General features: G+C 43.5%; 1 protein-coding gene across 1 annotated transcript in view; it reads right to left on the reverse strand.

Annotated features, from left to right (window-relative positions):
- Positions 1-18,797, reverse strand: part of LOC124149513 (centromere-associated protein E-like) — a 76,974-nt gene extending 58,177 nt beyond the window's left edge. Inside the window, exons 1-5 of the mRNA XM_046521141.2 lie at positions 18,704-18,797; positions 14,772-14,827; positions 14,069-14,163; positions 10,529-10,618; positions 10,002-10,120 (exon numbers count right to left, since the gene is read on the reverse strand). Coding sequence (XP_046377097.2) covers positions 10,002-10,120; positions 10,529-10,618; positions 14,069-14,163; positions 14,772-14,821 — 354 coding nt within the window. The 5' untranslated portion in view covers positions 14,822-14,827; positions 18,704-18,797. The remainder of the gene's footprint in view (positions 1-10,001; positions 10,121-10,528; positions 10,619-14,068; positions 14,164-14,771; positions 14,828-18,703) is intronic.
- Positions 18,798-19,609: the final 812 nt, after the last annotated feature.

The following is a 19,609-nucleotide window of genomic DNA, read 5'->3' on the forward strand; positions in this document are numbered from 1 at the left end:
CTGACGCTGTTGGAAGTCCACTATAGTTTGAAAATGATCTAATCGGTTAGGGTTGTCTTCTGATAGATCCTGCTCTACCACACATGTTGGCGATGCTGGTGCCGACAAAAAGGTTTGAATACCCATCTGATTTCAGATTCAATAACCGCAATTCTGGTATCCTGAACCTTAAGGGTGATTGGCCCTGACAAGTCTGTCATCCTCTGTATGTCCTCATCCTAACTATGAGCTTGATCTGTACTGCAAACACATGGATAGGAAACTCATCCTTCCTGAACTTTTGTGGCTTAAATGATGGTGCAAGTGTGAGCTTGGAGTCTTTTTTAGCCACCTCGTTATCAGGGGAAGGCGCCACTGATATGAGACGGTCCGCTACCCAATCGGGTACTTGAGCTAAGCTGAGATGTGTGTTCCATTCTACCGAGGAATCTCCATCTTCGCCATTTGAAGAGTCTGACGAATCAAAACGATGTTGACATGTTCCCCTAGGCGGGGATCGGCTTCGGCTCCATTGTGTAGCGCTACTCTGACAGAGGGCTCTGGTCATGCGCCAATGTCCATGTACGCACTGGTGTACTAGCACTGCCCAGCGATAAATGTGCTGTACCATGACGGCAATAGGTGTATTGTAGACGTTAGGTGCCGGAGTAGGCGCTTAGCCTTGTGCCATAGTTGTAGCTAACGCAGGTGTCTGGTACATAGGCGTAGGCTTGGGCGCAAGATACAGGGGTACCATAGACTGCTGCCTCATGGACTGTATAAAGTTTTGCATCCAATTAGTGTTCTGGAACAGTGTTGATGCCTGAGAGTACATCTGCTACACTGGATAAGTCGTTGGAACAGCGCTAAGCTGATCCTGCGTCGCCTGCATAACATTGTATGCTGTAAGCCCTGGGGCTGATGTCATTGTTGAGGCGCTTGGGAAGTAGGCAGGTACTGCGGTCACCGCAGGTCCCTCAGAGGCAATGCTCAACAGTGCCGACTGGATCATGGCTTGCGCCTGCGCTATCCCCTTCAAAACGTTTTGAGATGCTGGCGCCAACGTCGCATCTCGAAGAGCTGGATGTCTCGGGCGGCTGAATATTAGGAGCAGTTACGATACTCACAATATAACAATATTTCGGCGGAAGGTGCACTTCTGCAGTCACAGTAACGGGAGCCATATTACCCACCGATGATAACGGCTGCGAGGTTATGACAGAAACATGTCTGTCAATATCCAACGATTGTGACATCTTCCTACCCACGTGACGGGATTGCTGCAAAATATGTTTATGAGTAACCTGGCTATTTATGGTAAAACTTGCTGGAAAAAGAGTTACACAAAAATTACTTTTAGAGTTTGGCAAGCAAATATGTGTGCATGCCAAACAACTTGGATGAGGATCTCTGGAAGATTTTTTTCCACGGCAATTAGTTCAACACGCAAGCATTAGTTAAGCAATAAAAGAATTGTTGATGAAGCTGGACTGGAAAAATGCTGTAGAATTGAAATAATCTATCGGAAAAAATATTTGTAACTCAATGTAATGCCAAAGCTAGTAGTATCTGAAAACACATAAATATGATATACATACGTTGCTGAGAATTGTAAACAATTTGACTACCTTGGCAGGCAAACAATTGTAACACAATTTCAAAATGGCGGACAAGAAGAAGCATGTGGCGGGGAAAAAGTCTTTTTACACCTAAATAATCCACATAAATCTACACAACATGGTGAAAGTAATATGAAAGGAATCGATCACCCATCACAGATCAATTTTAGAATTATAACCAAAACTGAAGGCCTAAATTAATCCAATTTGAAAGGCTCTGCCGAGACACGTCCTTACTGTAGCGCAACAGGCAATGATGTGAAGAAGGTGACTTGTCATGAAAGTGACTTGTCATCAAGGTCACATGACAGCGGTGATGGCCTGTATAAAAGTGGGATTTGGAATCAACAACGTCTTTATTTCTTCACTCAAGACCATCACCGTTGTGCTGTCTTCTTGATTTCGTAAGGTAAGCAGTGACAATATAAACATTATGTCAATTAGTATTCAATGTTAACTATTTTACGTGTAATAAATATTACTATTTATGTTAGCAGTATATGTAGCTAAAATATTAAATATTCATCTTAACAGCTTTCTCACTGTTAAACATTCCATTCCCTTAAACAACTATATGTACATTACAGTCTTGGAACATCACTCGCCTTGTAACAGACATGAAAAGCACATGTCAACAAACCAAAATTAGAAAACAGCGCCAAATTCTAACGGCCTTATTTACTCGTCGGTCATTGTGGACATCGTCCCAATCGTGATGTACTATGTACTAGTTAGTAAAAGACAATATTATTAATATTTTGAAACTCCATTATACGACGACATATATCAGCTGTTTGACGTGACGTCATCCATGACAACACGCAAGGCCAAACTACCAACCCTTGTCATTGAAACGAAAATCAAATCAAGTTTACAGCACATCGTATCCATTGAGGGTTAAATCAATTGTAACAAGGTATAGTTGTAATCCATCAAGAAGTTAAGTGAATGTTTTCAGTTATATTACATTTGTATCGCATGTATCATCAACAGAAACTGGGGGCGAGGTACCACATATAAAGCAACCTTGACACAATTTGTTCACATCATGGCTTCACATATTGGTCAGAACGGAGATCGATTTCATTTCTCGCCAACATGTTGTCAAACTTCACAAACCAGTTTGCAAACTGTTTTTGCAATGTTAACACACAAACTTATGTTTGTAAACACAAATCTTCAAACTTAAGTTTGTTGTGTGAAGCCGCCTTCATGGGTAGAGATGCAATGATGTTCAAAAACAGGGTCAGAGATTCAATTTGTCTCTTTTGCCATCATTGAATTTTTTAATGAACATGATGAATAACTGAAAAACAGTGATAACTTGACAGATGCTGCTTTTCACTTTATTTAAAATAAACATAATCACAAGGGAAGCACTTTAGTATATTGCCGGTTAGTTGGTACATGTGGAACAGTGTCCCTGTTTGAGATACACAAGCTATCAAACATTAGGCATCCTGCAGTCTTGCTGTTTTGAATGCAAAAACAAGATATTGACATGCAATAGCAAATATGGGTTTTTCAGATTAAAAACAATGTTTTATTGGTCTGTTTTCAGTCGTACAAATGGGTATCTCTCATACCCTCACGTCTAGTCGCACGTTTAGAGGAAGCCAGAAGCTGGAATGTAAACATTAAACTTGTTTCCGTCCGGTTGCGCACGCACCTCCCTATGACATGTCACAAATCTCGAAGAATAAGCCATCAAGCAGGACTGGACTGGATTACTTCCCTGTGGGGATGGCTGGGTGGGAACGTACGACTGAAAACAGACCAATAAAACATCGTTTTTAATCTGAAAAACCCATGTTTTAGTCTGTTTTCAGTCGTACAAATGGGTAGAATTCGACGGAACACTGGAAGGAGGGTCGGGAAAGTAATCAGGCAGTGACCACTTTCACGTCGAATGTACCAAGTTCCTCACCCCTGTAGTGACAATAGAACATTCGACCAGATGCACGGACGAGACAAGTTGTTTATCACGAACGCACAGCATGGTTAATGCTCTTCGACACACAACTAATTATCGATGCGACAGGCCAACTGCACGCGTCAGTTGAACTGCGATCGAAGTGTGGTCGACGAATAGTTTAGTTACAGAGCTACTCGCAGTATACAAGGTAACTAAAACAGCATGTTTAATGCTCTTCGACTCACAACTAATTATCGAAGCGACAGGACAACTGCACACGTCAGTTGAATTGCGATCGAAATGTGGTCGTCGTATAATTTAGTTACAGAACTCGCCGTAGACAAGGTAACTAAAATAGCATGGGTAATGCTCATCGACACACAACTAATTATCGATGCGACAGTACAACTGCACACGTCAGTTGAACCCGGATCGAAGTGTGGTCGGCGCATAATTTAGTTACAGAGCAACTCGCAGTATACAAAGTAACTAAAAAATACGAGCAGTATTACAATGTATGGGAAGACGATGCATACACCAAATAACCATAATAAAAAACAGAAGTACTACACGCAACAAAAAACCATAAGAATGCGTACATTCACCAACAGCTTTTATTGTAACCTGTTATATGTCACGAAGTGTCGAGCAAAAACTCCAAAGTGAATAAAACACAAATTCACTGTCTTTTCTGAGAGATCTGTTGTGCCACCACGAGTGGACCAAACTGTTTGAGTCCTTCAACATCTTCTGTGGAGATATCTCTAAGATAATGCGAAGCAAACACTGAAGTAGATCTCCAAAAGCAGCCCTCCATAATAGCTTGTAGCGAACAATTACTGTGGAGTGCTAATGTTGAAGCGATGGCTGGAACTTCGTGCGGATGAGAGGAGGTGGGAGGTGCGAGTCCTTGCGCCTCGTAAGCTCTGAGAATTACCGCTCTCAACCAAAATGAGAGAGTATTACGTGTAATCTCTTTCTTTGCATTGGTTGAGAGCGGTATGAACAGCCGTCGAATATGTTGTCGTCGCTGTTCAGAACGCTGCAGGTAAATACGAAACGCACGAACTGGGCACAAGGTGAGATCAGCGTGATCACGAGGGCCCATAATGGCAGACAAGGAAGGAATGTTGAACATTCTCGGATCTTGGCCAGGAAGTTAATTTTTTGCTAAAAAATCCCATCGGAGACCAAGATGGACGTCACAATCCATCGTCGACGTCGAGTGTGGAGGCGTAGATGAAGGAGCTGCTGTACTAGTTGACGGGCCATGGACCCCTGACGTAGTCGTATCCTTCTTGGTCGACGCCGTCGAGGCGAGGACCGCCGCCTTGTCTGGGCTATCAAAGCCGGGTCGATATGAAAGTGAGACGAGGTCGTCGTTCTGTCACTATCTTCACTACGACGCTGAACCCCCAAACTCTCCCTGCGAGAACGTCGCACGTCCCCGTGGGGACGAGGACTACGATCTCTAACCGTAGAAGTACTACGATCCCCATCGTAGAATAGTTGACGGGCCATGGACCCCTGACGTAGTCGTATCCTTCTTGGTCGACGCCGTCGAGGCGAGGACCGCCGCCGTGATCTGGGCTATCAAAGCCGGGTCGATATGAAAGTGAGACGAGGTCGTCGTTCTGTCACTATCTTCACTACGACGCTGAACCCCCAAATTCTCCCTGCGAGAACGTCTCACGTCCCCGTGGGGACGAGAGCTACGATCTCTAACTGTAGAAGTACTACGATCCCCATCGTAGTTATCGTTGCCATGGTTACGCTGATCGAACGTAATCCGACCGACGTCAATGGCATGTATTTCCTTAATTCTCGCAGCCGTAGCCAGCGAGAGAAGGAAAAACCGTTTTCTGAGACAATAAGTCGAACGCGACCTGATCGAGAGGCTCGTAAGCCTGACTAGACAGGATGCGCAGAACGACATCGAGGTCCCAGGCCGGCGGTCGGAATTTACGTGACTGATCTTCAACCATGAAGGCACGTAGAATCTTCTGCAACTCCGGTACGGTAGTGAGCTTGTCGCCCGTAGGAGACGGCACTACTGAAGCCAAAGCTGCCAGATCGTCGAGATCGTCGACCCTTTCAGACGCCGAGATGACCGGAGAGAGACTAGGAACTCCGCCACCTGTGGTGGGGTCGCTACCGCCGGGTTGAAGCCATGAGACCTGGCGAAAATGGAGAAAGTGGTCCACTTGTCATCTTACAGCTTACGAGTCGTAACTCGATGTGCCGACGAGACAAGCGCTGCCGCTTTAGCCGAATAGCCTTTCTTCATTAACGAGGTCTTAAGCAAACCCAGGCGTGAAGCTGGAAGTTCTTTATCCCCGGATGCAAGTCGTCGGTGTGAGGATGAAGAAGGAGGTCGTCTCGATCTGGCAACGGGAACGGTGGTTGAACGATGATCTGAAGAAGTTCCGGGAACCATGTTCTGGCCGGCCAATAAGGCGCGACCAAAAGCAGACGTAGGTTGGCCGTTTGACGAACTTTCACCAGTTGCGATGGTAACAGCACCGTTGGTGGAAACGCGTAAGCGTCTAGACCCCCCACGGTATCGCTAGAGCGTCGTGGTCCCATGCCCATGGGTCTGGAACCGGCGACATGAATCGAGGGAGGCGGTTGTTGTACGGGGCAGCAAAGAGATCTACTTGGGGCAACCAGAGTCGATCTGTCAGCAGATGAAAGACTGTCGGATGGATCATCCACTCCGTGGGAGACGGCCTCGATGGTCTCGACAGGGCGTCGGCAATCACATTCTTGGCCCCCGGGATGTGACGGGCGCGTACGCCCATGTCCAAGTCGTCGACGAGGGCGAAGAACCTGAATGTCCGGTCCAGAAGGGCCGCCGACTGAGTTGTTCCCTGTTTGTTGACGCAGAGGACGACTGTGGAGTTGTCCGACTGTATCATCAGCTGTTTCCGACGGAGTCGAAGTTTCCAAAACTCGACCGCCCGAATCACTGCTTCCATCTCGAGGTAGTTGATGTGGAGGACCTTTTCTACTGGTGACCACCGCCCGGCCGCTTGGTCGTCCCCGAAGTGCGCTCCCCAGCCTTCCAATGACGCGTCTACGAATAAGTGTAGTATGAACGGAGGCTCGCTCATAAAGACGCCCTCGCAAACGTTCGACGGCTGGAGCCACCACTCCAAATGACAACGTAGCTGCGCCAGCAGTGGAACCAGGAGATTTGGAAACTCCAGGTGGGGGTACAGCAATCTCTGCAGTGGACGAAGTTGAAGACGACCTCGACGGGTCAAGTCTTGGGCCGATGTCAACAGACCGAGGACTTCCTGTCACGTGTGCACCGACGACGAGGCATGTAGACGTCACGGAACGCTGCTGACAATCTTGTCCCAACGGTCTTGAGGTACCTGGACCAGATTGACTCCCGTCTAGAAGCGTATCCTAATGTACTGTAGAACCCGAGGTGGTACCAAGTCCGACTTTTGAAAGTTGACGATCCACCCGAGGTACCGTAGTAGACTCAGGGTGGTCGCCAACTCACCTTGAAGGGCTACTGTAAACTGGTGAGCTTGGAGCCCGACGTCTAGGTAGAAGGCGACCCTGATCGCCTGCCGATGGAGCCATTCTACGACCGTCTTCATGATCCGTGTGAAAAAGCACGGGGCCGTAGAAATTCCAATCGGGAGGGCCGCCCACTGGTAATGAATACCTTGGCATTCGAATCGGAGGTACTTCTGGAACTCGGAAGCTATTGGTACATGTAGATACGCGTCCTGAAGGTCTAACGAGACGAGGAAGTCGTTCGGTAATATCATCCGACGCAGAGAGCTGAGGGATGTCAAGTTGAATGTGTCGGGTGGTTGGAGGTATGTTGCGTTGAGGAAAACCCACTTGTGGGCATAGTGACGAAGTCGCCCCCCTACCGGTAGCTCGTCTAAAGGTAGTGTCACCGGGGGAGACTCCAACCACGGCGACGGCGGGGGAAGGGACCTCACTTCCTCCCTCGCTGGTACTTTCCCCCTCTGGGAAACTTGGAAAAGGAGACCTGGCGACCTTTCCTGTCGGAACCTCCCTTGCGGGACGGCTGTCGAGGCACGTCCCTACGGAAAGCCCGTTGCACATTCTCGTTTCGGTAATGTCGTCGTGGGGCGTTCGAAACCGGTGGCCGTCTGGACAGGTTGGGTGAAGCCGAAATGATGATGTCACGCTCGGCTTCCCTGGAGTACTTGTCCAGAACGTCGTTGGTACGACCGTCGAACAACTGTTGCGATGTCCACGGGGCCCGTAAGAGTGACCTGCCATGACGATCAGGTAGGTCAGTGCAGTCGATGTAACCATGGCGACGCGCCGTAGTAATCTGGCCCGATACATATCGGGACTGGGCGAGGACGTCCTAGATCCACCGTTGCATACAGGTGAGGACCGATGGCACCGTCCTGTCGTCCTCGTCCTGGGGTTCTTTCACCTCAAAGTACACTGAGAGGGCCTTGATCGCTGTCGACAGCATAGCAAGCGTTTGCAGCTGGTGACGAACAGCAGTGCCCATGGATTCCAAATGTGGAGGGTGCTGGTCTCTTGAAGAGCAGCCCCAAGTCCAAATCCCTAGTCATGGGTGACGAAAACGGCATGCCATAGATCGGGTAACGAGATCGACCAGGCGGCTTGCAGAAGCTCTGCCCAGGCAGAGCAGAGCCAAAGTTCTGGTCCATATCGTGAGCCATGGCTCTGAAGACATCGGGAGGAGAAAACTGAAGAGACTGCGGTGTATCCGAATCGTACATTTGACGACCACGATGACGATGAACGCCCTCGTGTCGTGTACTGTCTCACGACGAGGCACTCATCCTGTCGTCCCGACTTGAACGGGAACGACTTCTGTGTCCACTGTCGTCCCGCACGACGTCCCTATCGTCGTCGGTAGAACGAGATGCGGACCGACTGGGGACCGTAGTCCCCTCATGGTCCTCGTCACCACCCGGTCCCGTCGTAACGGGGGAGGCTGAGTGACGCTCTCGATCAACCGAATGACGACGACCAGTCGTGCGGGTATTATCATCAGCAGGCGAACGGTCACGTGTCGAAAGCTGAAGTTGACTGAGGCGGGTCTTTTTCAACTGATTTCTGAGGTGTGGTCGACTCGCCACCCCCAGGGCCTGATGCGGAGGGTGCAGAGTCCAAGGATCCAACCGATGACCATATCCGCTTGTAGCGCTGGTCAGCGGCCTGCTTCGCCAACGCACGAAGATACAAGTTAAAGTTTATTGAAGACAAGTTCTCACATTTTTTACGTTTATTCCACGAATACGTTGAAAACCCGTCCTTAAGGACAATACTTGTGAGGGTCTACTTTAGACAGTTTTCGTTGACACGAGGCACAAATGCCCGACATATTGCCACGTGTAGAATCACTGTCAAACAGCGAAACACGCGTTGAACACAAACAATGGATTACCAAGGATTACATTCCAGGAGTCTACAGGTAAGACATATTATGACTTTATTAGAACAACTGTAGATAAGCGATAAGTACTAGTAGAATACAAACTAGCAGTCTACCGCGAAAGACTTTCTCGAGCGACCAGCGCAGAGGCGCGCTGAGAGATTTGTGACATGTCATAGGGAGGTGCGTGCGCAACCGGACGGAAACAAGTTTAATGTTTACATTCCAGCTTCTGGCTTCCTCTAAACGTGCGACTAGACGTGAGGGTATTAGAGATACCCATTTGTACGACTGAAAACAGACTAAAACATATTATTAAGAGTTAAATATAGCATTTATTTTATATGTATCAATTCTCTGACAACTAAGGTTGATTTCAAGGCATCAATAATGGTTATCTGATCGTGGCTGCTGTAAATAATGGCAATCTGTGGAGGAGTTCCACTCACAATTTTGCCAAATGTATACAATATTAAATGAAATTTTGAATTAAAAAAAAATGGATTAATAACATCAAACCAGATAGATACACAGAACACACATATAACCAGAGAGCGTAATAATAATAACTTCCATACAGATTTTTTAATCTCCAAATTATCCAGGGACAGCACATTTTGTCAGGAAATGGGATTTGTTCTACTCTGAGAATGTATAAAATATTTTTTTTGCAAGGAATTTGTGTATTATTTTGTTTATGTTCATTTAGATACAAAAATCAGAGGCACCGAATACTTTGCTCCCTTGAACTGATCATTTCGATATCTCTATGTCTTCAATCTTCTAAAAGATGTATCATCCCTTTCGCTGAAATATCTAATTTGGAAAACTGTTAAAATTTTCACCAGGTCCTCCATGTTGATGATTTTAATCATTGGTTCTACTAATGAATGTTTAAATACACAGTGTTATGCGCATTCAACAACACTCCTTAACCCATCAGATTAGAGAACATGCCTACTTTCATGTTACAAATATGGAGAACACAATGATTAATGTGATAAATAAAAAAAATCTTATAGGAAACAATTGCTGTTGAAACACATCCTCATAAGAAATATTTTAAACAACCTACTTGATCAATTATGTCAAACAATTCGTCAACTCCCTGCTCGATGACTCCCAGCTGTACTTCACTGCCCGATATTGTGTGAGTCTTCCCTGACCCACTCTGGCCATATGCAAAGATGGTTCCTGACAAGTAGAAGTATGCATAAGGAAAATTTGAAAAAGGTGATGGGTATTGCATGTAGGACATTTGAAAGTAATGATGGCTTTACTTCTTGCAAAGTGGTTGTATCAACTCACTTCAACCTGCACACTTCAAACAACAATCATATACTGGTGCTGATATATGCCCTGTGATCGTATCATAAACAGGCTGTTTAAGAACGTGTAACCTTACGGTTTGGCACTTTAACACTGGCATGCCAAAGAGATGCAACCCTGCACAGATAATTATGACGCCGTGGATGACAAGGCCACATGACCCCTCACTTATTAAGACCAGGAGTAGGGTGATGGGGGCAATCTCTGGACAGATAGGACAGAAAAAGAGCGCTTTCGGAAGTAGCATGCATCAAGTTTTGACCCACTCCTCACCATTAAATCCCTCAGCTGCATTCTTGATGATTGGTGAACACAACTCTCCGTACAGGTCATAGGTTGTGTCCGTGTGATCGTACACTGAATCTGAAATACACATAGTAAAACTGTTCATTTATAAAGGTTTTAATCTTCTTTGATGTTCATCAAGTCTTTGATACACACAAGAGAATTTATGGATGTTCTTTGGTATATGGAATAAGCGCCCAGGGCGCTCTCAAAATATAGTGAGTGAGTTGGGTTTAACGCCGCTTTTAACAGTATTCCAGTTATATCACGGCGTGTCAGCTTTATGTGGGAGGAAAGCCCCAAGTGACGCAGGTCTCAGACGTTTACCACTTCGTGAAACCCACGAGCACAGGTATGGTGCTGACAAACCTAGAAACATAATCGGGGCGAACCGGGATTCGAACCCACAATCATAGGTTTCTGGCGTGCCCAAGGGACTCCACTCTGCACAGCGAATTGCAGCGCCTTAGACAACTGGGCATCCCGTGCTTCCCTCAAAATAAAAATAGGGGTGCTTATTGGAATATAATTTTGGGTGAAGAAAAAAATAGAATTGAAAGATCGTAAATTTTGTGGTTTGGCAGATGCAGAAAACGACCGCTCTCAGTATTTTACCCCTTTAGATATATGTCTCTTACAAATAATACCACCTGCATATTTGCATGTATAAACTTACATATCTATGTATTTGTGAAAACGCAACTCCACATTAATAATGAGTAAAAATGATTGTCGACATCCATTGTTCCAAACAGGAAGTACCGGTAATCAGCAGGTAAAGTTGAAAAATAAAATATAAACATCCACTTTGTGTTTATGATATTCAAACATTACCTTATATTACTTACACTATTTTTCGGTGAGAATGATGATGTATCTAATGTTAATAACTACTTTGTTTCAGCAACATTTTTAGTAAAATCAACTTGAATATTTTTTCTCGAAACATGTTTAATTGTTGTTATTGTGTTCGCCATGGTGCTGGTCATGACAGTTTAACAATCGACATAAACAGTTTGTGAATGAAAATACTACAACCACCTACCTGAGATTAATTTATGAATATAAATATCCTAAAAAGTACATCTAGTTTTTACTTAATCATCGTTTTCAGAAGTAACATAACCTAACAGCTCTGCCACAGGCTAATTTGCATATCATGTGACCTGGCTTTTCTCTCATTAAACAAACACTAAAATCAAAACAGACTGACGCTTTACATATTGTTTTGAGTATTTATTTGCTACTAAAACTACGACTGAGTTGCACGACAATATACATTTATGCATCAAAGTGACCGTACCACTACCTCTCCATATGGCTTTGATGACAGCACCTGACGTAAACAAATGAAAACTAAGCAAATGGAAATAGTTCGAGTTTTGAGATATTTTCTCACTGGAAGTTAACCATGACAAATATTTATCTTGATGTGTAGACTCGTAAAAATATGAAACAGAAGAAAATAGGATCATTGTTGCATTGATAAATATGAGTTGGCGCTGTCGCGGTATGTGGTAAAGCGGGTTCAATGGAATGGGGTGAACGGAAGTGGTAAGTATAGTAGAGACATGATTTTGCCTCATTTTGCCAAATTATTATGTAAACATCCTTGAATGAAATTTTGAATAAAATTAATAAAATAGATTACAAACATAAGTCCAGATATACAATGAACACTTAAACAGTGTAAGATAGGGGTCATAATTCGTAATTTAATGCGGATTTGTTGATATTCTATTTCTGATGACAGATCATGACAGTCATATATGCCTATAAGACCGCCTGAAATGAAACTAAAGAAAATGATCTGTAAAGCTCTTATATTAATTTATGATGTTGATCAAGTCACTTTGCTTTGGAAATGAAGTCTCATTGAATTCAGCTGATGAAAGATCAAGCTGGCTTGTTTTGGGTTTTTTGGCAATGTGCAGCTGTTGGATAATTTGTTTATCACATGAGGGCATAAATTTCCACAGCAGCAGGGAAAATTGAGATAAGAAAACTTGTTATTTCACGTCAGAACATAAATTCAGGGCGGACAGGAGATGGGAAACACAGAAAAAAATATGGACAGCCTAATAAAGAAGTTGACATCCATACATCCTCTTACTTCTTGTTGTTCATGATATGGACTAAGTCTTTCATTTCTAAACAAGGTGTGTATGTGTGAGTGTGAGTGTGTGTGTGTGAGAGTGTGTGTGTGAGTGAGTTGGTGTGTGTGAGAGAGTTGGTGTGTGTGAGAGAGTTGGTGTGTGTGTGTGTGTGTGTGTGTGTGTGTGTGTGTGTGTGTGTGTGTGTGTGTGTGTGTGTGTGTGTGAGTGAGAGTGAGTGAGTGTGTGTGTGAGTGAGAGTGTGTGTGTGAGTGAGTTGGTGTGTGTGTGTGTGTGAGTGAGAGTGAGTGTGTGTGTGTGTGCATGTATAAGGCTGTGTATTTCCAAGCAATCTACAATTATATACCCTATATTATGATATACATAGAATACATGAACAATTCTTATAATCAAATCAAGGTTAACTCTTTAAACATGTGTTTAACCTGCTTGCAGAAAATGGTCATGATTGCAATGTCCAGTTTTCCCCAACAAACCAGATGCCAGATGTTTGCTGTATGAATAGATCATCCTGGCAGCGATAGAAACAGTTTAAGAATGTTTAGTCCACTAGTCCTTATAATGATAACATATAGCAAAACCCTTAAACTTTATATAAAGGCCAAATTTCGACTAGTTCTTATGATAATTTAACTACTGGTTTGGTAATGAGTATAGGACAAGTGCCAATTTCTAACTCTGGTATACACAGCCATGTGACAAACAGTCATCTACTCATAGTAGTGTTTTATACTCAAGAAAACTTTCCTAAATGAAATGTTCTAATACAGATTTTGGACCTTCAATACATTTGTTGTGCATCCAGTACAGACAAATGTTGAGATTCATCGGAGAAAAGTAACATACCCCATCCTTAGGGACACACAACAATATCCTTTGTACCTACACCAAGAGCAGTTATGACGTTATAGGGATCTGTCATTTAATCCATCAATCATGACAGTGGTAGAAACTAATTGATTTAGTCTACTAGTTATTATAATGATAACATATAGCAAAACTCTTAAAAAGGACAAATTTCTACTTGTCCTTATAATACCGTAACTGTTTGGTAGTTTGGCAAGGACTATTGGACTAGTGAGATTTCTAACGCTGCATGACCATTGTCCACATGATCATTGATTCATTTGAGGCTCTAAAGTAATTATCTAAACGTACAGCACACTCAACATTTCATTACTTTACAGGACACTCATATTGCTTGCAAGGACCCTTCATATTAATTATTTTGGCTCCCTAGGAACCCTGCTTTTGTAACTAATGTAAGTTAGGAAAAGAAAAAGATACATGTGATGAATGCTTTGTCTAATTCAGGTAGCCCTTAACAATCTCACACTGTATTCATAGCCATGTAAACAGCACCCCATCATTTCCTCATTAACTTCCCTATTTCATTCATGCAATTGTCACCCACCGAAAGTGTAGCCGTCGGAGGCAGAGGATTCATTTGATGTAATGGTCCCGTTATCCTTGACATTCCACAGAATAGTAAGTCCATTGCGTTGTTCCCTGGAGAAAAGAAAATATTCAGCTTGATAATCATATGACAGAGCTCCAGATAAGCTTTTGGTGTTGTGGGTATTTTACCCATGCATTTTAAAATCATTGGGTATCAGTAATTCTATCTGGGTATTCAAATTTCTGTTACCCACTAGTTTTTACACATGTGGGTATTTAAGTTAAATATTTAAAAACACTATTCATCTAGTCCCTGCAAACTGGTGTCGTGTGGGTTCAAGAGCTTTATAGGACTCAAAAATACCACGATACTACCACAAGAAAGTGTGATGGCAAATGATCATGATGTAACTGTCATCGTGGAGTTTGGCAAGGTTGCCGTTTATAATTTCAAAATAAGTTGCTGATTTGCTAATCGAATACGCAGGGTTACCATGGTTACTTCACAATATTTTGATGATACGCACCAGTTTTATTTTTGTAGCATATCTGTAATGTTCGTTTTTATGTTTTTTATTTTACTGCATATTTCTTCATTTCTGATGCGTATTTTAAGCAGATATGCAGCTTATCTGGAGCTCTGATATGATCACCAAGAAACTTGCATCATAATTTGATCAATCCCAGTACTTGCAGTAGAAACAATAATATTGACCTACTTTTGTAGCAAGGGACGTATGCGGACAGCTACTTTAATGTTGTCCGCCATTCTCACCTGCAAAAGAAAATGAGTTACACAACTTCAAGACATATCCCCATATAAACTGGAACACACTTTACAGGTTCAGGGTAGGGATGTCAACGTGCATCACAAAATTGATGCATTCATGGTCCCTGAAAATATAATCTGCTTCCCATTTCAGATAATTCAGTGCAGGGGACAAATCCATAAACTCAAAACGCCTACCGGTACTCTTCCCTTACCTCTCTTTCAGTTTATGACTCCTGTCACAAGCCAATTAACACCTGACTTGTTGTCCCGGAACAAGTGGTCATCAAACCTTCAAATGACCATGCCTCCCACTCCATTCCCCTCTCCACAACAACACTGAATGACCATACCTCCCACTCCATTCCCCACTCCACAACAACACTGAATGACCATGCCTCCCACTCCATTCCCCACTCCACAACAACACTGAATGACCATGCCTCCCACTCCATTCCCCTCTCCACAACAACACTGAATGACCATACCTCTCACTCCATTCCCCACTCCACAACAACACTGAATGACCATACCTCCCACTCCATTCCCCACTCCACAACAACACTGAATGACCATGCATCCCACTCCATTCCCCTCTCCACAACAACACTGAATGACCATACCTCTAACTCCATTCCCCACTCCACAACAACACTGAATGACCATGCCTCCCACTCCATTCCCAACTCCACAACAACACTGAATGACCATGCCTCCCACTCCATTCCCCACCCAACAACAACACTGAATGACCATGCCTCACACTCAATTCCCCTTTCCACAACAACACTGAATGACCACACCTCTCACTCCATTCCCCACTCCACAACACTGAATGACCATGCCTCCCACTCCACAACAACACTGAATGACCATGCCTCCCACTCCACAACAACACTGAATGACCATGCCTCCCACTCCACAACACTGAATGACCATGCCTCCCACTCCACAACAACACTGAATGACCATGCCTCCCACTCCATTCCCTACTCCACAACAACACTGAATGACCATGCCTCCCGATCCATTCCCTACTCCACAACAACACTGAATGACCATGCCTCCCACTCCACAACAACACTGAATGACCATGCCTCCCTACTCCACAACAACACTGAATGACCATGCCTCCCACTCCATTCCCTACTCCACAACACTGAATGACCATGCCTCCCACTCCATTCCCTACTCCACAACAACACTGAATGACCATGCCTCCCACTCCACAACAACACTGAATGACCATGCCTCCCACTCCATTCCCTACTCCACAACAACACTGAATGACCATGCCTCCCACTCCGTTCCCTACTCCACAACAACACTGAATGACCATGCCTCCCACTCCACAACAACACTGAATGACCATGCCTCCCACTCCACAACAACACTGAATGACCATGCCTCCCACTCCACAACAACACTGAATGACCATGCCTCCCACTCCATTCCCCACTCCACAACAACACTGAATGACCATGCTTCCCACTCCACAACAACACTGAATGACCATGCCTCCCACTCCATTCCACACTCCACAGCAACACTGAATGACCATGCCTCCCACTCCATTCCTCACTCCACAACAACACTGAATGACCATGCCTCCCACTCCATTCCCCACTCCACAACAACTCTGAATGACCATGCCTCCCACTCCATTCCTCACTCCACAACAGCACTGAATGACCATGCCTCCCACTCCATTCCCCACTCCACAACAACTCTGAATGACCATGCCTCCCGCTCCATTCCCCACTCCCCAACAACACTGAATGACCATGCCTCCCACTCCATTCCCCACTCCACAACAACTCTGAATGACCATGCCTCCCACTCCATTCCCCACTAAATGACCATGCCTCCCACTCCATTCCCCACTCAACAACAACACTGAATGACCATGCCTCCCACTCCATTACCCTCTCCACAACAACACTGAATGACCATGCCTCCCACTCCATTCCCCACTCCACAACAACACTGAATGACCATGCCTCCCACTCCACAACAACACTGAATGAAGATGCAATGTCATCGCTTAATGTATCTACAGAAGAAAAGAACATATGAAAATTAGCAATCCAATTCAAGCTTTATGAATAAACTCCATATAAATAAGACATATTTCAACATAACTGAAAAGTATTTTATGACTATTGTCAATTAAGAGCGATGAGAAAAATGTAAGTTACATCAGATGTCTAAGTATCCCTGCCCAATGAAGTTTCAGGGGTAATACAGAAATTTGCTCCGTCCAACCATCAAACTTTTTCGTATCCGAACTATAAATTATAATCTGTTCAACATTTCTTCATGAAACATTCCAGGCATGCACTGGACTGGGTAACTTTGCTTAAATCTTTTCTACTATTTTGGTAGGGCAATAAGGGTGATCCACCATTTGTCATTTCTTTGTGAATCTTTGTTAACACAACTGAGTGCTGTTGCTGTTTCTAATAAGGAATAGTAAGTTGGACTACTTCTTAAATAAGGGTTTTATTTTGTGGAGTATAACTAATATTCCTTTTAATATTTCTTGAAGACACTTGAAAGCACATCAGAGATCATAATCATACAATTCTGTTGGGATTCTGGTTTAAAATAGGTTACATACAAGACTGAATGGTTTAAGTTTTGTTTATTTGTGTTTTTTAACGAGGCACTCAGCAATATTCCAGCCATATGACGGGGGTCTGTAAATAATCGAGTCTAGACCAGACAATCCAGTGATTGACAAAATGAGCATCGATCAATGCGATTGGGATCGATGAAATGCATGAACCAAGTCAGCGAACCTGACCACCCGATTCGTCAGTTGCCTCTTACGACAAGCGTTTAAGTGATCAGACTGGGTGACTTGGTTGAATGTGTGACACTGTAACCGGACAGAGAGGGATGTTGCTCATATTAATTGCCATGTCTTTAAAAAAAAAGCATACATCAATCAAGGAAATGTCATCAGCTATTATGTTATCATATGGAACAATAACTTGTTTTAGAAACAATATATACAACATTGCTGATAAAGGAAAAGCTCTGTCAATTGAAAAGTACAATTACTAATTACTAGGCCCTTGTGCTTATTTTCAGAGAAATATAAAACTAGTTCAAAACATGCCATGCGAAAATAAAACACTGCAGCAGCAGCAGCAGCCCTCCCCATTCCTACAGACATGGCCATTTGAAAAGTAAAGTAAAGTAATAACAGTAACAATAACAGTACTCTGGACATAAGATCTGAAGGCTGTGTCCAGTTGAATACTTGCTATTTACAAGTTTAAAAACACAGCCACAACCATACAAATGCAAGTGGGTGATTGTTTAAGTCCAGTAGAAATTGACGTCATAATTAATGAACCCAGGAATTTGTGATAACACAATTGTTGCACAAAATCAATCTTCAGTGTGTCCTGGTTGTGCATATAAAGACCAATAAGAATCAAGCTTGGGGAAATCAGTTTTTGAGGTCTCCGAAAAGGGCCTTAAGCTTTGTTTTCAGCAAAATATACGAAAGATGTCATCTTTAAACACAAATTTGGCCTGTTATCAGAAATGTCCGGGTCCAATGCAATTTCTACTGGACTATTTCTGATATTAGAAGCATCAAGCAAAGATGGTGTACAAGAATCTGGTAGGGTATAATGCACGTTTACCTAGAATTAAAAAAGACACACCAGAAAGCTATAGTCATATTCATAACAATGATAACGAGGTTTTCAGCGTTGGAAAAACAGTCACGAACAATATCGATGTTGACAAGCTGATTGAACTTTCGAGCTTCACATCATTCCTATAATCATACAAACTAAAGTAAAAAAGAAATCTGCTTTTCGAACGAATTACATGCAAGTGTGCAACTGTAGACTTTGTACTTACAGCACACTCTGAACCGATCAGAATATGCGCTATGGAGCCTTGCGTTTAAATATCCCCCCTTCGATAAGACATGTTCCCCGATTGGGCGAACGGGGCGTATTTGTGCGAATGAATATTTAAGACCGAAAACGTTCTCGCACGCGAACATACTGCGAAATCGTAGCTTGTCAGTTGGTATATGTACTGCTCCACTTCTAATATCCCACATCCACTGGTCGTTAATACATAACATAAAGAGAGATTGTTAGTACGTGAGCATTTAAGATATGTAATTGACGATTCTACCTATTCAGAGGTTTTTGATGCAGTAATGTACTGAAAATAGTTAGCCTCCCCTTATGTTTCTCATATTCTTGACCTTCCCTGAAAAGACAAAATGCAAAGGAACTTTTTATTTTATTATAAAATGTCCTTATTCATGGCCGTCATCAAATACGTGTTATTATTTATGACCTTCCCGTAGAGACTGTCATATTTTTGTGACCCTGCCTCATTCCCTCCGACGACCCACCCTTACAATAAATGACGGGTCCTAAGGACTCGGGGAACGTAATCTGACACAGAGATGAAACTGATTAGCTGGACTTCTTACACACACCAAAAAACGGTCCTACTAAATAACGTCCCGGGAGCGTCCGGAAACGTCCGCGGCCAACGTCAGGCAGCGTCCGGGAGAATGATACTAAGTAATACAGTTCTTCTTTATAATTGAGTTCTTGTATTAATTATAATGATTATAATAAAGTGCCGTTAACGTGCATGTTTTATTTACGATATTCGTTCGATTTTTTACATATATACCAGTCTTACAATATCTTTCTTTGCATATCTCCTACTCAACTGGACTTCATACCACCGCTGGGGATCGGTTGGTCAGACTCGCTGACTTGGTTAAAACATGTCATC

Source organism: Haliotis rufescens, unplaced genomic scaffold (genome assembly GCF_023055435.1).
Source record: "Haliotis rufescens isolate VD_foot unplaced genomic scaffold, xgHalRufe1.0.p SCAF_4, whole genome shotgun sequence".
Lineage (NCBI taxonomy): Eukaryota > Metazoa > Mollusca > Gastropoda > Lepetellida > Haliotidae > Haliotis > Haliotis rufescens.